Raw genomic sequence first — 23,613 nt, 5'->3', positions numbered from 1 at the left:
AGTTTGATAGCTGAAATAGCGCTGCAAAGTTCGTGTCATCCACGATGACACACAGATTGGTCAAATTTAATCTTTAATAACATAATAATATGAGTCAAGGCATGCGTCTTCGTGAATGACACGATCTAGACGGCTCCATGTTTTGTGGTATATATGTCAAACGGCAACTTCTGTCAGTCAGATACTATGGAAGGTGAAGGTAAGGAATGAAATCTCCATGTACCAAAAAGTGTCATCAAAAAACCTTAAATACAACTACAATACCTAGAATACTTGAACAAAAAAATCAAATCATAGACAGCGCACTTCACTCCGTCAATAACGCCTAGGTTCTTAGCTACTCTAGCACTACTCTGGAGAGATTTGGAACTATTATTTGTAGCTGACAGCTGGACACTCTCTTGCAACAGTTCTATCATAACTCATAAGAGATTTCAGTCCTTTTACACACTTCATACTTTACTCTTTGGTCAGAGTAACCGTAGTGTACGAAGTTCACTAACTAGCTTTCAAATTCGAAGAACATTAATCTTTTCTAGTAGTTACCTACACGACTATTTAATAAAATACTACTATTCAGATAACACTAATCAAACATACATGAAAAATTACTTTCCATTCTCCATCAGAAAGATAATTAAGCAACTCATGGATATAATCAAATTTTTATTACGAGCTTGTAACATCTTAACATAATACTTAAGGCGCGGTGTATAGTAAAATGCGCTATTTTTAAAACGATATTTACAGGCTTGTACAAGGATTTCATCGATTATTTTCTAGTATGTATAACTTCAGTCTTTGAACTAGCCGTATGCTTGTCAGAAACACGATGGCTCATCTTTTTCTCGATAGATTTTTGCTTTGAAAATATGCTTAAAACTGTATTTATTTCGATATTTTAGAAGTACTATGATGAATATCAATATGAAATTTACTTCATTCAATAGCTTTTAAGTAACTCTAACATTTTGCTTGTCAGTTTATCGATGCGTTAATTTTTTCATTCATAATTATGAATTCAACATTTTGTCTACTAAACGTTACCCTGCGCGGCAATACCGTCAGTACGCCAGTACGCCCGTGACCACTGTCAGCGTCGGACCTGTGCTAGTTTAGCGGACGTTACATAAAATGGATAATCACACTATAAATACACAAATATGTTATACACACAATGTTTTCATCACTCTTACGAAGAAAAAACTAATTTTTAAGCTAATTGATTCTTAAATACGGTGACATTTCAGACATCCATCCGTCATATTATCTTTTTTGACAAGTTTTACACACGCACCTGTCCGGCATACAGCCACGATTAACCAAATGATGAAATGGTGCCTTGCACTCGAGTTAAACACTCTACTTTTCATTTTTAATACGAGGAAGGTAAAATACATGTACATTTTAAAAAACACTGCTAAGTATAAAATTCAGTAGTACTTATTTCGTGAGGGGTACCTACTTTTAATTATCAATTCAGGTAAAATAATATTTTAAATGGCTATTACAGTAATAATCAAATTGAATACCTATTTTTAAACGTAAACAAATAAAATTAATCCGCTTGTTTAATTTATATAAGTCAGTATATTGGAACAGCTTCATTTTTAACACATACAGGTTGCAGGAGATATACTGGATTTAAATAGTGCTTAGTGAAAGGTACCATTTCACGTTTTTGTGGAAGTGCTCAAATGGCTGTAATAGTTTATGTTATAAGTGTTGAATTTGTTTGGTATTTCTGGTTTATTAACTTTCATATGGTATACACTTAAGACTTTATTTACAACATTTATCAACTATTTTATTTTGTAAGGTGAGCAGGAGTGATATTTACCCTTCAAATTCCATTCAAAATTTTGCAAGTACTCGGTTCGGAAGTTCGTATATATTTGTACCTCTCGCCAATATTAAATAATAAGCACTAAATACGCTATTCGATTAGAACAATTAAATTATTGTCTTCTTCTTCTTGGTCCCTCAATGCTGAGGATCGTGACATCATGTCCTTCTGTTGAAGTTGTCCTTGTTGTTGTTAAATTATTGTAATGTTTATGCATTTCGCCACATGCACCTAACTAATCAAACCTAGCAACAGTGACAGTTTTCCAGTTTCCTTATTAAAAATGACTACCACCACAAAACAAAGTTATGATTGGAGGTAATTGTTAATTAATTTTCTACGTAGGGCTTAAAATTCAAAGGTTAAGTCATAAAAAGTGCCCGTGAGGAAACGGATTTTTTTTAACCACGTATTCCTGAGGTCATAAGTCATAAGAAGAATTTCATGTACAAGTTTAAGTCAATTCCGCAAAACAAAAAAAATGTTTTTTTCATTCTGGCCTCGAATGTCCAATTCCCCGTAAGTCCAGTCTCCGTATGTCCATTGCCCCGAACGTCCAGTCCCCGAATGTCCATTGCCCTGAACGTCCAGTCCCCGTATGTCTAATGCCCCCAAAGGTCCAGTCCTCGTATGTCCATTGCCCTGAACGTCCAGTCCCCGTATGTCTAATGCCCCCAAAGGCCCAGTCCTCGTATGTCCATTGCCTCGAACGTCCAGTCCCCGTACGTCCAAATACACGAACGTCTTATTCATAAGGTTCCGCCCGTAGGCCAATTAGGGTAAGGGATCTGCAAATCCCTACCCGTTACCCTAATTAACCCTACGATCGCTGATTTATTTGCCACTATACAACTTTGTCACAGTGACAGTAGTATGAGATTTCTTATGGCTGTCATACTAACGTTAACTACATTTCTAAGTGTCGCCCCATGAGTAAGACTGACACCGACAAGGCCAGAGTCGAAACGCGAGTGCAAGGCATTCATCATGGAATTCGTGGATTTAGATAAAGTGAAAAGTAAAAGTAAGTTATGTTATATTCATAATAAAGGTCCTCTGGGATCCTAAGATATTGATTTTCATCTCAATCTGAGCTTAAATGCCGAAATTGAAAATGGCGTGCGTTATCTACAAATTTGATCTCAGAATCACAATGAAGGTCCACTCGGATCCTTAGATATTGATTTTCATCTCAATCTGAGCTTAAATGCCGAAATTCAAAATGGCGTGCGTTTTCTACAAATTTGATCTCAGAATCACAATGAAGGTCCACTCGGATCCTTTGATATTGATTTTCATCTCAATCTGAGCTTAAATGCCGAAATTCAAAATGGCGTGCGTTTTCTACAAATTTGATCTCAGAATCACAATGAAGGTCCACTCGGATCCTCAGATATTGATTTTCATCTCAATCTGAGCTTAAATGCCGAAATTCAAAATGGCGTGCGTTTTCTACAAATTTGATCTCAGAATCACAATGAAGGTCCACTCGAATCCTCAGATATTGATTTTCATCTCAATCTGAGCTTAAATGCCGAAATTCAAAATGGCGTGCGTTTTCTACAAATTTGATCTCAGAATCATAATAAAGGTCCTTTGGGATCCTCAGATATCGATTTTCATCTTAATCTGACTTAAATGCCCAAATCCAAGATGGCGGGCGATCATTCAAATTGAGTGACCGGTTTGTATTGGGGTATCCGATCGCGTGGCAAGATACTTTTTCTCAAACTTGTAATGAAATGTTGACATGACTTACTTCAAATTAGGTCCGGAAATACTACATATCAGGTGCGATGAGTGAAGATGATATGTAAAGGAATTTCATACAGCCTTACACACCTAGGCCTGTAAGGCAACCTTTTGTTTTTAAACGTCAAATAATGGTATATGGACATTCAAGGAATTGGACATTCGAAGCAATGTACATTGGGGGAATTGGACGTTCGAGATATATGGACATTCAAGGAATTGGACGTTCGAGGCACATGGACATTCAAGGAATTGGACGTTCGAGGCACATGGACATTCAAGGAATTGGACGTTCGAGGCATATGGACATTCAAGGAATTGGACATTCGAGGCAATGTACATTAGGGGAATTGGACGTTCGAGGCATATGGACATTCAAGGAATTGGACATTCGAGGCCAGAATCGTTTTTTTTTTTACTTTTTGTATGTTTTTAAACATATTAAGTTCATGTTCTTGGAAAATTTATGGATTAATATAAATTGGTACATTTTTTTTCGTAAAAATTAGTCTATTCAAATGGTACCTTGTGACTTTGATATCTGTCAAGAAGGTAGTCTAGACTAAGTCCCAAAGTGGCGATTGGCGACATAGCCATCAAAAAGGCGTTATGCACTAAAACACAACGAAAAATATTTTTTAAAATTGGTATTAACTCTGAAACTACGCGAATTAAAAAAGTTTATAATACATTTTTGCCTCTAAATACGATCCGGAATATACTGTTAAAATCTTTCCGTTTCCTCGAGGGTACCGTGTATTTACAAAATAACCTCTTTAAAAATCAAGACAGAACTCGACCTAGGTGTTCGATCCCGGATGAACGGTCCTTAGCAACCAAGCGTTAACAAGCGTGTGTATGTATGTTTTCCTTGTCTAACTTGCTAGCTACTTTTGGGCGCTAGAAGAGCGTAAATATACTTCAAAGCCTTTAATTTTGCCACTAAATATGGCAACACCTCACTAACCACCCTCTGTTGGCCGACAGCTTTCTGGCTATCGCATCGACCCGTGAGTGGTGGGCCACCACTTGAAGGGATAAATAACATAGTTGACGATAAAATAATTTTGTTCATCGGAAAGTTTTGTATGTTAATTAACTTTACGGAACAGGTCTTAACTGTACTTCTTTCCAAAGGAAAATAATACTCATTGAGACAATTCTAACAACCTCAAACGCAATTTGGTTGCGATATTTTGACACAGAGTTCCTATGGCCACCTCCTCTCTCATGCATCAGATCAGCTCGATGGTACCATAATATTTCATTGTCACCCTACTTACATATGTATGCAGATTTTCAACTTCATCTGAAACCTCAGTGGGTCAAATATACTTGTAATATTTGATTACAGACAGAGTAGACAGACAACAGACTGATTCTTTATTAGACATTAATTAAAGTCAGTCAATTATACTCATTACTATATAACTTCGAAGTAGTAGTAGTAGTAGTAGTATAAGTGCATTTTTGCCATTATAAACTTTAAGTAATAAATAATAATAGCAGTTTTGTCGACTTTTGTATTTAAAATTTATAATCGTCTTCATTGTCGTCAATTCAAAAAATAATATAGAAATAGTCGTTACAGTTAGAGTCATGGTTCTTTTTTGAGAAGATAGCATAATTTATCTACTTTTTACTTATGCTTATGTTTTCAGTTATCTCAATACCAGCAAAAACATGCTACCTTTTTACGTTCACTTCCACAAATTACTTAGCTTTGCTAGTATTCTTCCTTTTTTCACTACTTGCCCGAAATTGACTTCTATTGCATTTTTAAGGTCAACTAAGTTTTGAATAGGTATCTATATATGATTTAAAGCAGACTGTTGTAACTTTTGTCTGAATTAGTAAGTAATATTATTTCGACACAAAACGATTTGGTATCATTTTACTATGTTCTCAATTTGCCGCGGTATACTCTAGTATTATATATAATTATCAAATTTTTTATTTCATTAAGTTTAAATCATAATCAATATAAATTTCCGGAAAAGATCCCAGAACTAACAAACCAGAATACGGATGGCGTCAGAATAAGGACGTAGGCTTGCTGCGAGCGCGGCGCGCGGGGCGCCCGCCTGCCTGCTTTACCACTTCGTCTGCTTCACCCCCTCAAAAACCTAAAATCTGTCTATAAGAGCGCCTTAACCATTAAAATTAAAAGTTAAGCTAGGTCAACAAATAAAAAGAAAAAGAACAATTTTGACCTCTGTCGTATACCGGAGGTTTAACGGGAAATTCGGAAGATCAACAATCTCTCACGGGGTTGGCAACTGGTAAAGGCGGCAAAGGGATGCAGATGTTGAGCTACCGGGCCTGCGGTGGGCTGCATTTAAACGGACTTTATATTCACATTTATAAGTCCACCGTTTAACTGAGGTTTGGCAAGAAGTTATTATGGTCACTACGGACCAAAGAGAATTTTGAAAACTTTGTAGCCACGTCAATTTACTGCTATCATCCGACACATGATCACAACTTTTAGAACACCACACTTTGATTCTTATTCTTTCACTGATATGCGTTAAATTTGTTAAATATCAAAAAGTGGCGATATCTTACCGGGCACTACCTAAAGGTTATGACGCCATCGCTCGAAACGATGTCGCTATACCTGTGGCCTTTGATTTATAAGAAGTTAATAAAAATGTAATACCAGGTGTAATGTAAACATATATAGGGCTCCTCCAACGATAAAACATTTCTTTGACAACTTTAAAAAAATTACATTCGCTATCGCCCGATGTTAGTCGCGAAGTCTGGCACATCGTTAACAATATTTGACATGTAAATAATAACATAACATATTAACAGTCATTAAGGGTAGTCGATTTTGTAATCTAACTGAATGTTATAAAATATATATAAAATCAGTAATCTACGTCTGCGTTTATATTCGCCACCAAGATTAGAAGCATTCCCCTTTACAGTACGCTAACATCATTGTGATTGACGTTATCATTGTAATTCCCAACACATTGTGCCTTAGAATAAACTTTAAAGTGTTCTAAAAATAAGTTATTTTACAAGTTGCTGAACAAATGTTGGTCAGTTTGAGGAGTACAGCCTACAGTTGCTCCTGTTACAGGCCTTACCCGGTAAATAAACTTGTTTTAGTCACAAACCTTCTTTAGACCATTACAGTCACAATGTCGCAAAAAGTTGTCTTCTCATTCCAATTAAGACATGAAAACTTATATTGATTTATTTTATTCCACCTTTCGATCTGCTTAGTTTCTTTAATCATTTCCCCTCTTTACTAGCTTCTATTTCATTTTTTATTTCTATTTCCATTCCTTTATCAGTTTCCTCGTTTTGGTCAGCTTCCTCTTTTTGAACAGCTTCCTCTTTTCGGACAGCTTCGTCTCGTGTGGTCCCTTCGTGGCCAACAGATTCCTTGTCTTCCTTAATTTCCATTTTCTCTTGTTGGTCTTCAGGAACCTAATTGAAAAAAAAAAACAAATTTCAAAAGCTTATTTCTAACCCATGGTTTCTATTTAGATCAGGGGTTCCCAAAGTGTGCGCCGCGGCGCCCTGGTGCGCCGTAGAAAGTAAAGAGGGGCGCCGTGAGTTCTATCATTATCCGAAACCACAAATATTCGTACCTATTTGAGCGCTCGCAGCGTTAAATAATATAGCGTCGTGTCACTCTTTTTCGACCGTGATTTTAAATTTACAAGGGCGCCGTTGCAAAATACTAAACTTGTAACTGTGACGCATGTTGAAAAAGATTGGGAACCCCTGATTTAGATACTTTGTTTTATATATTCTACATGAATAACTTTTGTTTTCCAATTTATTTGTTAAATTTTATATATATTTTTGGGGTACAATAAACCAGATTTCCACTATTTTGCACAACGATTATGTAATATATTTTCTGTTTTCCAGCCGGTAAGCGTCAAATATTGGCCCGTTGCGCTAAACGAAGTTGCCGCTTTCCGGCTCCGTCGAACAGAAAAATAGTATACCCATCTCGGTCAGTAAATAAGAAAGTCTCAGATCACATGTAATTGTCGGACGAGGCGAAGGCTAGATCTTAGACATTTCTTATTCTGCTGCTATTACTGAATACTTAGTTGCAGCCACTGGCAAAGTTATAAAATCAAAGTTACTCGGGTATCATTAACATGCCGCATCCAATGTTAAGACTACTAATACTTCTATTTTTGTGACATTTAGATTTTATTCAATGTTTTTTTATGAATAATAATATCTGCATCCATAAATTAAGTGTTTACATTCTAACTTTTTTCCTGGTGCAAAGGCTGCTCAGTGCCCATAGTAATCCAAGGTGGTAATGCTGCTATGCTAGCATCATGGGCACCTTCGCGCCGGGTCTATTTGTATACAGTTTTAGTTTAAATTATATTTGTATTGTGTATCCTTAATTTTGTCTATAATAATATATTTATTTTTAACAACTTATCATAAATGTTGTATAATTAATACAACATTTTAACTCTCACAACTAACAGCACTCATAATTAAGGTCCGGTCTCGGCATTCTCGGCCAAAAATCGAGCCGAGATCTCGGTCTCGGCTCTCGGCCAACATGGGCCGAGATTCTTGCCGACACCGAGACTAGGCAATGAGTTATCATTGGTGAATTTGAATTTTCCGCGCACGAGCGCCAGGGTCTAAGCCCGTTGGTTGCATCGCCCGGTTGGTGTGACGTTTTTTTGTGATTTTGATTGGTTTCGTATCCACATTTTAAGCCAATTGCAAAGCCAAACTTATCAAATACTAAGTGTTTGGATCGGATAGGCACAGTTGCAAGTAATGAAATGACAAATTAACACATTTGGGTCTTTTCATTTTGTGGTTTTTGTTATTGATGAATAAATGAATGTATATTGTTATCGGGATGTAACTTAGATTAACTTGTTGTGAGTGAAAGATGACACTGGATATTGATACTAAATATATTTGTGTTAACGGGAAAAAGCAAAGCAGTAGGTAAGTACAAAACGACACCTTTGGCGGATTTTTTGGGTTACAATATAGAACTCTTTATTCTGATTATTATTATTGTACCTATTTTTGTGCACATCCGTACTGAAAAAAAAACCGGCCAAGTGCGTGTCGGACCACGCATAATGGAATGTTCCGTACCTTCACACAATACAAAAAAGCCGTACAAGCAAAAGAGCGTATGTTAGTGGCACTTTCGTCGTTTTAATAAGATCAGTTTTTTATAACTCTTAAATGGCTTAACCGACCATCTTCAAAATAGTTTTCCTGAAAAATATTTGCTTATTAAGCTTTATTATTTAGATATTTTTAAATGGTTTTGTTCAAAAGTTAGACGGAATCACACTATTTTTTTTGGAGCGATTATTTCCAAAAGTATTTACTTAATCAAAAAAACCTTATTAGCTACCTTATGTATTTTGAACGACTAAGGATGTGCCACATGCTTTTTTTTACTTTTAGTTACTTTTATATGGAGTATATATTTGAAAATATATTTTTTCATGTTTTTTGCTAAACTAAGAAGCGACTTACATAATACATGTACACCTACGTTCCAAATTTGGTTATAAAATATATCGTATAGTTTATGAGTAAAATGGCTGTGACATACGCACAGACCGACATACATAAGGATATGACGAAATTATAAGGGTTCCAATTTTGCCATTTTGGCTACGGAACCCTAAAAATACTATTTAATAGCGCTGCGAATTGATTATGAATAACTTTTTTCTGATAAATCGTCGAATTTCGATTGTAAAAATATTTTTAGTACAAAATTAGTATTTTTTTTCTATTTTATAAATTCTCGGTTTCGATTTCGGCCGAGAATCCCATTGAATCTCGGTCTCGGCCAAGACAAAAAAAGCGTTCTCGGTCGGACCTTACTCATAATACTTAATATTGTTTAATTATTTTGAATTTAATTTAAATTTTTATAATATACGAATTTTTTATTCGCGGTTTTAGGCGGAAAGTAGAATTTATTTATTTATTTTTTAAATTAAATGATTATATGTGTCGGATACGAGCTTGATCGACCGTTATTCGAAAAACCTTAAAATTAAAAGGTTGTGTAAGCAACAGAGAAGTTTTTGATCACGCCTTTAATGTCAAGACGTTAGAATGCATGTTCAGATATTTCTAAGCACCTCGGGCGCTCAAATATATCTGACGGTGACTGTACCTGTTCCCTCTCGAACAAGACGGCGAGCTCGACATGTTTAGTGTGCGGGAACATGTCGACGGGCACGGCGCGGACGGGCATGAAAGGCGCTCCTCTGAGCGTCTTCGACGAGGGCCGAGACAGATCTAGAAAGTTCTTGGCGGCCGAGGCCGGGCTGCACGATATGTATACCAGACGCTTGACTGACTTCGTGTTGCGTAGTTGAGTTACTGCTCGCATATCTATGGAGAAAGGTGGTACTTGAGTTTCAAAGATAATGTAAAAGATACTTGCCTTTTTTGGTTACTCGATTGCTGTTAAGGATTTTACATGTACGAAATCTACACATTTTGGTTCGTCTTCGACGTCTCTAAAATCTGGTCAGAGATTTTAATTTTAAACTAATTAACACAAAAGTTATGGCTAGTAAACCAGTTTTTTCGCCTAAAATTGTTCAACTTTGATGCCAAATATCTCGAAGACAGTGAACTTTGAAGTAAATATGTGACACTACTGCTTACGCTGTTAATATGATAAGGAACAAAAAAAACAATAGAAAACTCAGGGATTCAGATCGAAGGTCATTGGCGTTAGAGACCCTCTTAACGTAATCCTGCTTTCTGTGATCACGTCATCAGCGTCAGATGTCGACTTTGTAATTTTGTATAGACCCCATACTTTCATCATATCACAGTTAGGAGAGACCTTAATGTAAGGAGTTAAAGTCTATCTGTGGTCAATTGAATGTGTTTCTCCGAGTTCGTATCAAGGGCGTAGCCAGCCAGCGAGTCAACGGGGGAATCATACATTGTATGTAAAATTGAGGTCCTGCCTAGGCCTATGGTTCCTATAGTATACTTATAACTTACGTAAGCCCGCCCTCGGGGGGTCGACGACGGCGACGAGGCCGGCGGCGGCGGCGCGCGCCAGCACGGAGGGCAGCGCGTCCTCGGCGCGGCCGGCGAAGAACTGGCAGTTGTCGATGCCGTTGGCGGCTGCGTTGGCGCGGGCGTCGCGCACCGCCTCTGGTATAAGCTCCACGCCTAGCACTTGGCCGCAGTACTGTAATGGTTCGTTGTGGCGTATTTTTTTATTTTATAGGAAAGATTTTAAGCTGTTAGTGAAGTCGGTTCTAGTTGGTTATTAGTGGATTATACGACAAGGGTATAAAACGATCCATTTTTATCGCGAGGACTAATATAGTCGAGGATAAAAATGGACATTTATGCCTGAGTTATACACTCTGCTTTTCACGTCGATTGCGAGGAAAACTAACAAAAAATTCCAATATTTTAGATTATTTTACCGTATTTGTTCAAGACTAAAGAAAATCGTACTCGGGCCGGTCGGGGTCGCGCCGGCAGGGCTGGCAGTTTGTATGATAGATTTTAAAGTTTATTGCTAAGTTAATAAGAGTCGTGAAAATGATTTTACTTTGTGCTCTAGAGGATAATAAGCAATTTTTGTCGCTTAGACGCGACTTAAATGTAATGAGCATGAGAAGTGAGAATGTTATTTGTGAATCATTTTTATGTATGTTGTTTACGACCTGTGTTATCCTTACCTTAGCGAAGCAAAGCCCGATGGTACCGGTGCCACAGCATATGTCGACGACAGTGGACCCGCTGTCCACTTGACTCATGTCGATGGCGCTCTGGTACAGTATTTCTGCACCCGCTGTGTTTATCTAGTTGTAATACGTATATTTATTTAATGCATTGATTGGCAAAAAAACATTATACACGCAGCTGCAAAATTGCATGGCCACTTAATGAATGGATTCACAATGTATCTATGCAATTTTGCAGCTAGCTGTACCTACTCCTATAAACTTATGCGATTAATTAGTACCTAATTAACTTTGTCTTGCCATAAGTGGTGGCTCATGAATACAAAGGAATAAAGAATTAAGATACCTAAAGTTATACATCATGTCATTCACGACGATGCGTGCCTTGACTCGTATTGTCATGTTATTAAAGGTTAGATTTGACAAATCTGCGCGTCATCGTGGATGACACTAACTATATATTACTAGCCGCATTTATTACAGGTGTAAGAGACGGCGCTTTATGCGCATCCGTGCTTGCAGTGACGAGGTTCCTCCTAATTTTCGCGTTTTCCTGGTTGCATTCTAACGAAGCCTGGGGTCCGCTTTGGCAACCTAATCCCAAGAATTAGCAGAAGCACTAGTTTTTATGATTGCGAGCTTCCGACCCAGGGAAACTAGGTTTTATTTGAATTAGCCCAGTTTACTTACAATGGTTACATTTACCGAAAACGATCGCTTTTGATAAATAAAATATTAATCATATAGTCAGTCCAAGCTAAGTTGGCAGCGCTTTAGATAACCGACGGTGCAAGTGTCAAGTAAACGTCATACTGTCATAGAAGTTTGACGTTTAAAATAACATTTGCACCGTCTGGGCTACCAAAAATGCTGCCAACTCGGTCTGACTCTACTAGCGACCCGACCCGGGTTCGAGCGGGTAAACTATGACAAATTATACAACTAAACTTTCCTCAAGAGTCACTCTATTGATAGGTGAAAACCGCAAGAAAATCCGTTATAGTTTTGAGTTTATCGCGAACATACTGACAGTCAGACGCAGTGGGGACTTTGTTGTATAAGATGTACAGAATATACATATTTTGTACAAAACGCAAACATTTGGCAATCCAGTTACCACGAAACGTATGGCGCCGTACAGCGCAACGTACAACTGTCAAATTTACGGCCACAATACAAGGTGTCCACGAGGAATCTGAGAGATTTTAACCACGCATTTCTGAGGCCAAAAGAAGAAAAAAATGTTATATGAGTTTAGGTCAATTTTATAAAATATTAAAATATTTTCGTTTTTTTTGTGCTATTTGTAAAACCTGTAACTCAAAAATAATTTGAACTTATTTTTACGTATTTTTTGCAGTGTTATCACTTTTTGACATTATCAATAAGGACATTTGCACTAGGTGTAAAGGCGTTTTTCACTAAGTAACAATAAAAGGATGTTTTTTGTTGTAAGTGGCTTTAACTCTGAAATTAGGCGAATCCCAAAAAAAGTTTATGGGACATTGTAGTCTTTAAATATGATCAGGAATATACTGTTGAAATCTCTCGTAATGCTGACGGGCACCGTGTATTGTGCACTGAGGGCCTACCGCGAACCACGTTCGTCGTGTTCTGTTGCACTTGTAAATTCGTACGTAAGTGTGACAGGGAAACAACACGTCGAACGTGGTTCGCGGTAGGCCCTCTGGTGTAAATATCCTTTATACATGTTAAGAGTATTATAAAATAATAAGACATAAAAACGTTATTACCTGGAAGAATGCCTCAGGCGATATCCTGAACTGCCTGCCGAGAATAGTGTCCACTATATGCGTATCGCCCCACATATGTAGCGGTTTTTTTGCCTCCTCACCCACTCGCCTAAGTAAAATAAACATGGCTATATATAATGTCTAATAGACAATTAGATATATTCATTCAGTTATGTAATTTGATAACTATCTACGTATTATTCGTTATCCTGTCCTCATCACCAATGAATCCAATGATGTTAAAATAATAGCACAAATTAATTAATTGGCTTTTTTCAGCAACCATATTTTGTAATAAGAAAACAATAGATAATCGGCATCGTCTGCGTCATTGCCTTCCGTTCCTCGCAATAACTAACTATTTGTTGTGCACAGCTATTTTCGAATTTTTATTATTATTAGACTCGGCATTTAAAAATTATCTGAAATCTGGTCCTCGCTCCTAATCATTACAATAATCACGAAATCTAAAAAAGTCAAACGTGGGGCCAGCTACGGTTAATATACATCAAATTATGTACAAATATTTTCCATACTGTCAATATCCAGAGAGGAAAATGGGGACTGCGTTTGTATGAAAAGGGGATTTCGCGTGGGTCCTCCACTTTCGTCTTAAGATAACATATCTTTGATGTCGACTGTGCGAAATAGCATAGTTATTGCGAGGAACGGAACGCAATGACGCAGACGATGCCGTCCCCTTTCCTCTTAGTAAAGAATAAGGTGCAAATTGTAAATTTATCTTTGATGTCGCCTGTACCTCGTCACAGTGGCACTGATATGAGATCCCAGCGGCTTTATATATCAACGGGCTGTAAGACATTACGACAGAGTTACTTTCGCACTCAATAATATTAATATCCATTGATGAACAATAATAGTATTTTATACAATCGTGATATAATAGAGAGCTTTTCAGTCGAGTACCGTGTTTTGGCAACGAAGCTTGCTGAGTTGCCAAAGTGAGGTACGAGATTGAAAAGCTTGATTATATCACTATTGTATACAATACTTTTTCTACAAGTCAATAAAAATAAAACTTTAAACTAATAAAATCACACAGGTAAACAAGCCAAAAGTATACAGCTATTTAAAATACTCGTATGCGAGCAGCCGCGATACCTTCATACTCGTGCGCGCCCCGGCCGTCGGGACCCGGCGGGTTGGCCAACGACACCTTCTCGTAACTTATGAGGCCTGGGTACTTGCTCCTTGCTAAATTCTATTTTAGATAGTTTTTTCTCAATTTTAGCCACCGTAGCCTATGGAGACTAACAAGCAATGGTAAGCAGTTTTCGTAGTCTATGGATGTTGCTCTATTAAGGGTGTCACATGTGCGTTTATGACTTATAAAGCAATTGTTTCTACTATACAACCTAAAATAAATAATTAATTTGAGCTATCGTTTTGTTTCGTCCTCTTGACCGCGGCGAGCTGTGATTAGTCCATTTCATTATAGTTAACTAAACCGTTTCGAAATGAATATTATAGTTGAGTTGGGAGCCCATGCATGAAAAGTACCCAATTACAGTTTGGTATACGAAATCTGAATTCAACCATTACAGTCGGCGAGTAGAAAAAGAAAATAGTGTATTGTATACCTTTTCGTAATGTAGTCTATGTACAGCGACTTGATCCCGCAAGCTGCCGATTCCTCCGAACTGAAATGCTCCACTAGTTCTTTTTGTATCTTCTCCTTCTGTTCGCTTGTCAGCTCCTAAAAACAAATTATTAATGTACTATATATTATCTACTAACGAACTAGCAGTACCTATTGGAGATGAAGGACCTATTGGAATATTCGGTATAATTTGAATTAAAATACATTAAATTTTTGTTTGACACAAGATAATAATGTACCTCATTACTTATCTAGAGTAATGTTTAATTCGAAAAATAATAATATGTGTTATCCCATTCGCTGTAAAGTGTTGTCATGTCAAATACCTGTATTTTATCAATAAATATTTCATTGATTCATTGAAGGCGCGATTCAACGCCTCGGTCAGATACGAATTCACGATTACAGAATAACCGCCGCTCTAACAACTGAGCTAATGAGACTTACCCGTCTGTGCCGATGCACCATTCCATCATTATCATAGGTGCCTAGGCTAGCGAATTAACAGACTGTTTATTTATGTAGTAGTACATACTTAAGGTCCACTTTCACAAACCATTATAAAATTAACCCTTATTTAATATTTTGAACCTTGTGCCTCCGTTATATGGTTCAGAATACAGACATACCTGTGGATGCAACGCTACGATCAGCATGAGGTCGCCCTTAGACATGGAGTGCCGAACGGTGAGATAACGCCAGTGGCCTGAATAGTCCGCGGGCGAAAATGGACGAAGTTCAGACTTGCGCACGAACTCTTGGAAGATCTGTCAAATACACGTGAGGTTTAAGGTGTGTACCCTTATTTTATCGCCAAACTTTACGCCAAAATATAAGTGTAAGTGTTGTTCAGAGTATATGTGTAAGTTTATCAATATATAGTATAAATTCGTATATAGTCTCGATTACAAATTCATTTACTTTAAAAGACACTGCACCTAGTTAATCTTTCTGGTTTAGCCCATTGGTTGACTGGTAGGGAATGCCTTAAGGCATTAAGTCCGCTATTTGTACCTTCATGTATTGTGCAATAAAGATTAAATAAATAAATAATATGCCTAGCGCCGTTGACCACGCTAGTCGTGCCAGTTGCATTGATGAGTGGAGACCATTTCGGCTTCACATCTCTGTCTCTACTGTTTTATTTATCTTTGCCCTGTATTTGCTATAGGTATGTGTTATTTGATTTGATGTGTTGTCTGAGTAAATGATTGCTATTCTATTCTAATATTTATATAAAGATTTTTAAATAAAATAATAACTGGCTGTAGAATTATTATTCCCTGATTAATATTTGTACGAAACTACAGTTCACAGAATATTGATTTCAACGATTATTATGTTACTTTATTCATTTAAATTGCCAAAAAAGGAGTTTAGATTAGTTTAGAGCTGCAACTCCCAAGAAAACAAACTGTTGCTGGAAAAGTGGGTTAGCTTAGGTTAGAACTACGACCCGCAAGAAAACGAACTGTTGTCAGAAAAGTGGGTTAGTGGTTAAGTTAGAATTGCGACCCCCAAGAAAACGAACTGTTGCTGAAACAAATTGTCCTTGAAACTAAACTAATCTGAACTAAAATTATTTGAAGTAAATATTCTGTGTAAAGATTATTTTGCAATATGAAATTCCTTGAATTATTTTCTGTGTAACAAAAATCTACAGAAAAATCGTCGATTAAACAAAGGTAAACCGAGGATAAATCATATTATTTTATGAACAGGTTTAGTTATTAATGAATATCACAATGAAGACCAAATACAGTCAGCAAAAGAAGTGTTCAAAATGACCTGCACGCATTTTTATTTTCATAACCCTTAAAATAAGGTGTTATTTTCATTTCGAAGATCTCAGCCGCTTAGCAACTTCTGCCTGCTGACTGTGCCCAGAAAAATAAAAAATAAAGGTCGGAAATAAGTCATGGCGTCTTCAAGAGTAAAAGCGCTCAAAACTGTTTGCGATCACTGCTGCGGCTATTTAAATGGTACAAATTTCTTTGACTACTAAAGCGCGCGCCATGTTCGGCCATTTCAATGATACAAAAAAATAACATTTCTAACTTTTTAATTTATAAATATCGGTGTTTAAATTTTGACAAAATGACAAGTAGCGAGAAAACAAAATTCAAACTCGAGCCATTGAATGCTACGACAAATTAAAATGTAGGTAATGAAAGGTAATGAAATTTTCATAAATCGCCCTTACCTACTGTTGCCGAATGTGTACTTATGTACGTACACTACTAACAGCAAGACAATAAGCGGACCATTGGTGGATCTTATACCTTTGCAATACGATTTATAAATATCAATTAACAGTGCATTTACAAAGATTAGCCGGGTCCACACAGAGCGAGCATACGCGCGAGGCAATTTCCTCGCGCACAAAACGGCCAATGTAGACGTGCCTCGGCCGAGGCAGAGCGCACGTTTTCCTCGGACGAGCGCGACCTTGGCCGAGCCGCTCGGTATCGGTTTTTCGGCATGCTCAAAGGCGCCTCAGTCTTTTGCCGCGCGCTGGTCGGGACGTGTTTGTTTGGTGCGCGTGGTTACTGTGGTGTTCCTCAAATTGGAAAATATGAATAAAGACCAATGTTGCAAATTAATATACTTTTACGTAGCAAATACATGAAATGGTAGGTTAGAGATCCCAACTATATGAATAGGGGATTTAGAGAGGATTGATGTTTAATTTGATTTAAAATTTAATAAATAGACTGAGACTGGTGTACGAGTCTTCCATCGTTAAATATCGCTGCGTGGGAAGCACCATCTCCCTGAAAGTGATACCTTTCTTCAATTCGTGTCTTGCCATTTAAGTTTTACGTCCTCCTTTTTTTAAATGCGTTTAAAATTCGTCTTACTCCATTTTCTAACCTCAAAAGAGCCGATTTCCGTATCGTGATTGATTTTATAGATTTGTTGCACCCAAAATCTCCTGCAACTTGTTAGTTTTCATTTTTTTCTTTGGGATTGCTTTGAAAAGCAAAATAAAATAAATCATACACGAGCCACGGCAGTGAATATGTGCAGCACCATTTTGAACAGCTGACTGCGGGACGCCATCTTGCCGAGCAAATTGGCTCGGCTGAGGCAAAAGTTACACCCGTCGTTTGCCGCGCAACGAAATTTCCTCGCGAGGCTGCTCGCTCTGTGTGGACCCGCCTAATGACTCACCAAAACTGCCTTTTTCGTTTTGTCAGAGATATGTATGAGTGACTGTATGGGGCCGACCGCTACAGTGCCCGTCGCGTAGCTGCCCAGCCGGAACCCAACTGTGGGGAGATTGGTCTCCTCATCTATGCCCACTGTGAACTCGCATTTATTTCTGTGGGCAAATTTAGAATAAGACATTATACACACTGAAGCCCCCTTTAGACGATTCACGAACTTACATGCGATTTTCGTTACATTCCAGTATTTGTTGGTTAACTGAATTCATTGTGCCTGAAGTGCACAAGAAATATATCGAATAAAGCATGCAAGTTCTGGAACCTTCTAAATGGCGCTTAAAGCTAAAATCAGTCATTATGCTAACAGCAACACTCATAGTGTTTACATTGTCCGATCCGACTTCAGATGACCCTTGGAGAGAAACAGATATAGAAACAGTATTATTCTTTGAACAACAACTATTATTAATTAAATTAATAAATATAAATAGGTACTGTTTACAAGTTTTTATTTAACTTGCCCTTAGTCGTGATTACCGTTCGGATGTCGTGAGTGTTGTGTGTAGGCAAAGTGACAACCCTAGCGTACAAGTGAATAATCAAGATCAAGTGCGGGTAGTTCGCAAAACCCGCGCAGCAAGATGTTGATACAATTCCTCGCCAGTCTGCCTGTGACCACGAGCGTAACGTCACGTTCGAAACGTTAGGCCATATAATAAACGTAAGTTTACGCGATTAAGTCCCGTATTCGTTTTAAAACTATGAACGAAAATCGTGTTGGTTTAAATCAATGTAAAAAATATTTAATTTATTGTTTTACCTTTGTTCCTTTATTATTTGTGTTTTATTATTTATTTATATTCTAATATGGATATCTTGTCCGAAAAAAAAATTTAAAATTTTATTTTTTCTAATATAATGATGACATGGAGCTGATCTGATTGGAGACAGAAGGTCGCCATAGGAACTCTGTGTTAAATTGTGTTTGACGTTGTTAGAATTGTCTCTATGAGTATCAGTTGCATGTGGATAGAAAAGTACAGTCAGCAATAAAAGTTTGTACCAAAAATTTAATTTTTGCTAAAAACTTATTTACTTAAAATGTTCTTCATGGTCGTATCTGATATGTAGGCAAACTTTTGAGAAATAGAGCCAACCACAGTAAAAATCACTAGTTTTAGGAACCTCAAAGTGTGTACTCTAATACATGTATGTTAATAAGAAAGATAATTAAAAAACAGATACACTGTGAAACAGTTTTTTTCACTAACAGAGAAAAAGGACGGTGTAGACTGCGCAACGCGGACCATCTAGTGGTACAGTTTCCCCGCACAAAAAATTTTGGCACCAAAAATATAAAATTTGAAGGGGCACGGATATATAAACGGATATGTAAAAGAATCTAACACAATGAGCATTTTTAAAACGAATCTAAAAACTTATATTGTAAATAACATCCCTATAATCCAAACCTAAATGCGGCCCTGGCCAGTTACCGCTGACCACTACTTAGTGCAGTTGTGCGGCGGTGCGTATTTAAACTTACTTCTACCCACTATACTGCCACTTAACACAATTGTTATTATTATGTTATTGTTACCTAACTTAAGACTTAAATATACTTAGAGTAATGAAATTAATTTTGTAAATTTGTAAATACAACCAAATTGTCGCTCACGGGCGCAAACTAACAAATTAACATAGAATTCATTAGTACATGTATGTATCTCATTAAGTGAAATGTATATTTCTTTTGAGATCAATAAAAATTCTTTAACCACAAAGTGCCGCAAACGTTGGTTTCCTTGGTCTGAAACATCCAGGCTGCCGTAATTCTACCTCCAAAAAGACTTTCTATCAGGCAATGTGAAAATGCACTAATGCCGAATATTAAAAGGTTTACCTGTATCCTTCCGTGACAGGGGACCTCTCTATGGGCCTCAGTTCGAAGCTCAGCCCATTGTAAAGTTTGCGCTTCGCTTCGAGAGCCCCGCGGTTATCTCTGTCCAACCTCCATCTCTCATTGTCAAATTTCATAAGCAGGTGCTTTATTTCTTTCTCTTTTAATTTCAGCTGAAATTGTATACAAATTTATTATTTCAACTTGAATAGAGTTAAAGGAAAGCGAAACCATCGAAAATAAATAAATAAATAATATTATAGGACGTTATTATACAAATTGACTAAATCCCACAGTAAACACTTTAAGGCTTGTGTTGTGGGTACTTTGACAACAATATATATAATATACAAATATTTAAAAATACTTAAGTACATACAAAACCCCCATGACTCAAGCAAGAACACATCCGTGTTCATCACACAAATAAATGCCCTTACCAGGATTTGAACCCGGGACCATCGGCTTCATAGGCAGGGTCACTACCCACTAGGCCAGACAGGTTGTCCGAAAATAAAAGAACGAGCGTGTCAGGGCACCTGTCACGATGAAGGGAAAATCAAAGGATGAAGGTAAAGAAGAAAGCCAAGAGGAGCACACATGGATTAAGTACCTAAAGGAAGTGAATTATATCAGGCTGTCAAGGAAAAGGCTGTAATGAAAAAATAGTTCACCAAAGAGCACAGCTTTAAGATAATGATTTTAACTTGCTTTTTTCAGTTTGACAGTTTGCCAGTTTCAAAAAGCAACAGTAGGAAAAGGGTGTATACATAGGTTAGCAGCAGGTAAAATGCAGGGGTATGTACTTAAACTACATTTAACCACAAGAAAGGTAGGGCTTAGCTGAACTCACTTGAAACTAGAGCAGGCTAATTGTGGAATTACCTCCACCTTACAGAAAACACACAGACAAGAGACACAGCAATAATAATACTGCTATTTACAGTATTTACCCTTTTAGACAGATACGAGTATAGTAGTATTTCTGATTGAAGATATATTTTTATGAAATTTGAAACACAAGTGAATTTTGTGTATGTGTGTGAAGAAAACATAGTAATGAAGAATGAAGCCGTAAGTGTCGCAAAGATACGCTGTTTTGCTTGTATGTATGTCTGTTTTCATCATATGATCCCTTCATGGTATGGTGCATGGCACACTGCATCCAATTCACACATCACTCCGAAGTTTGAGCGAGACAATGCTATGCGCGTATTATAGCGACATTCCGATCGCATGTCAACGTGCAAATCGTATGCAGTGTGCCATGCGGCTATGTAGTTGAACACGCAATCAATCATAGTTTTTTTTATAACTTAACTAACCTGTTCTTCATAGGGCATATTCCAATAAGGAGTAGTAGCATCTTTGATCCTCTGCTCCTGACTGAATTCTTCCTTCTTTTTCTTGTCAGGGCCAGCTTCTTCTTCTTCTTGCTTTCTCTTTCTAACCAGTGGATCAGGGGCTGGTTTTGCTACCTCTGCTATTAGTGTTTTACCTGAAAAAATATATGAATAATTATACCTATATAATTGATGGTGCACAGATTATCCATAGATATCCAACATGGGAATACTAGGCACAGGAATGTTTTATATATTTATAAATAAACTACTCGGGTGTACAAATATTACTTCTAATACTTACGCAGTTGGGTAAAACCTCCAATAGTCAAAACCCTAAAGGCCTGTGCACACTGCATTTTTTTAATGCACCATCAATATAACGATCGTATCGCGACAAACGCAAACAAACTTCTTCATTGAATGAAAAATTCCCAAAACGCAGGTGACTGTGCGTTAAAGACACAGTGTGCAAGGGCCCTAATCTGTTTTTGGTGCCGGGCAATGTTAACATGTCTGTAAATTGCTTGGTTACATTATCCACCATCACAACTTTTGTGATTTTGGGCCTTTTTAACCAAACTAGAACTGATGTATGTTTTATACAGTTTATGTTCTATACTGAAAATCTGAAATATTCATTAAAGGGTTCTCCATATTTTTTTACTTGCATTTATGTTTCAACAAAATTTTGCTTGCAAATACAGCCTACATTTGACAACTCACCTATAATTATTAAGTATAATTGCTACAAATATAACCTACGTTTCCTACTACGTGCTACTACACATTTGGCTATATCAACAAATTTTTATAAAAAAACGTTTTTTTGGGCAAAGATACCTGTGGAGGCAAAATTGGTAAATTTGAGTAACCTAACCTATGAAGTTGATTATATACCTTTCCATGAGTAGCCATTCAATGCCTCAATAGCTTTGTTCCGATCCTCATCATTCTGGAAGCAGGCAAACAACCAGTGGCTCCCATTCTTGGGTCGCTTTATCTTGCTTGTATTCAGTAACAGTTTCTGGTTCATAAGCTTTTTCAGTTCCTGAAATAGTTTTACACAGTTTTTTTGTTAGTTTTTTTATTTAAAACACATTACATTAAAAAAGGATTCCATTCGTTACATTCCAATCACATTAGCAACATTTCCTCGCTGTATACCCAATGAAATCGTTTTCACCAGACAACCCAGAGCGTGGATCACAGCCCAAGCGCAGGATCACAATGTGCATATTACATAAAGTATACTATATTTTTTTCTAATTTAGCTAATTGTCTTCTGTTCTTGTAGCTGTAGATAGAAAATTTAATTAGAATAAAAACGTGCTTAAGAATTTTCGTCAACTAGATTGCCAACAGTGAGAGTATTTTTAAAAACTTAAGTATAATATTATATATACCATATAATACATGGTATTAGTACTCAAAAGTTGTAAAATAACAAAGTAACGTCTGTAACAAGAAAAGTAACCAATACGAAAGTAAAGTTTTACTAACCGCTATACCGTAAAACTTTGGTAGTCCTCGAAGCTCTATTTTGAATTTTTCCGACGAAAACCCACCTCGGTCTAAATAGGCATACTCTTCGCGGACTTCGGCTTCTTCTCCGTCACCCATTATCAGCAATAATGCAGATTTTTCTACGCTTATTAACTAAACATAAGGAATCGAGCCTAATATTTTATAGGTTATCCCTCGTAGTTTTGACAGATCGTTTTTTTTTATCCAAGATTGCATCACACTATCGAATAATAAAAGTAATCATTTTCGTTACTTTAAGTAAAATAATATTATAATCATTAATGAAAATTTAAAATCCAAATTCAATCAGCTAATGCAAATATAGGTCTCACAAAAAAAAACACTGCAATTTTAACGACATACTATTGTATCGTGTAATGGTAGTTTAACCCAAGACAGGGGAATACCCGAGTTGTACAAAGGTGCAATTGGTGCAAATGGTGTAAATGGTGTTGATGTATCACCTACTCCTGCCCAGATTTACCAATATTTCCCTGTTACTAATTTTATCAGCCATGCCCTTATTTTAGCATTGGAACTTGTCGGAAGCTAGGAAAATGTTAAGTCCATCACAAACGGAGCGATAATATACCAAAAGGTATGGTTAAGCAAGGCATCTTACTATATATTTTACGTACTATTTGACAGAGTCCACACACGAAGCTGTATATATTTTGGTTTCGTTGGTATGTGTGGTGCTTAGCTATACGATAAGATATCTGTTGGTATCTTACAGTAGGTATATTACTATATTATATTATCGCTCCGTGTGTGAAGGGCTTTAGAGTTGTGCCAATGAATCTATTTTGGGTTTTAAGTTGTCCTTTTCTATCACCATATAGCTGAAAGAGAGGTATGGCATTTTTTATCTTACATTTCGTGGAATGCAATACTGCCATTTGAAATGTATACAACAATGTAATAGTTAACGGTAGTTCATACCATACCTATTAAATATAGTCCGGAACTGATTAAGTAGTTC

The 23,613-nt window shown here is 36.9% G+C and overlaps 1 protein-coding gene across 2 annotated transcripts; it reads right to left on the bottom strand.

The window, feature by feature from the left end:
• Positions 1-5,461: 5,461 nt before the first annotated feature.
• On the bottom strand, positions 5,462-22,840 carry LOC133524394 (tRNA (uracil-5-)-methyltransferase homolog A). 2 transcript variants are annotated; one of them, XM_061860379.1, is made up of 12 exons: positions 22,608-22,840; positions 22,005-22,155; positions 21,087-21,259; positions 19,765-19,934; positions 17,866-18,016; positions 15,321-15,458; positions 14,672-14,787; positions 13,071-13,179; positions 11,311-11,433; positions 10,616-10,808; positions 9,768-9,988; positions 5,462-7,045 (listed from the first exon to the last, which is right to left on the bottom strand). In XM_061860379.1, the coding sequence occupies exons 1-12, from the start codon at positions 22,725-22,727 to the stop codon at positions 6,848-6,850; spliced, it is 1,863 nt and encodes a 620-aa protein (XP_061716363.1). In that variant the 5' UTR covers positions 22,728-22,840; the 3' UTR covers positions 5,462-6,847. The 2 variants fall into 2 exon arrangements, with proteins under 2 accessions (XP_061716363.1, XP_061716364.1); XM_061860380.1 differs by having other exon boundaries at positions 22,673-22,817.
• Between the last annotated feature and the right edge of the window lie 773 nt (positions 22,841-23,613).

This window comes from Cydia pomonella, chromosome 13 (genome assembly GCF_033807575.1).
Source record: "Cydia pomonella isolate Wapato2018A chromosome 13, ilCydPomo1, whole genome shotgun sequence".
NCBI lineage: Eukaryota > Metazoa > Arthropoda > Insecta > Lepidoptera > Tortricidae > Cydia > Cydia pomonella.
This window is presented reverse-complemented; position numbering and strand designations above follow the sequence as displayed.

Excerpts from the sequence above, each read along its gene's own strand:
- LOC133524394 (XM_061860379.1), bottom strand. The coding sequence starts at position 22,727 with ATGGGTGACGGAGAAGAAGCCGAAGTCCGCGAAGAGTATGCCTATTTA. Across the intron at positions 21,260-22,004 it reads GAATGGCTACTCATGGAAAG|GTAAAACACTAATAGCAGAG; the intron begins GTATATAATCAA and ends ATATTTTTTCAG. Across the intron at positions 13,180-14,671 it reads ATAGACTACATTACGAAAAG|GCGAGTGGGTGAGGAGGCAA; the intron begins GTATACAATACA and ends TATTTTACTTAG.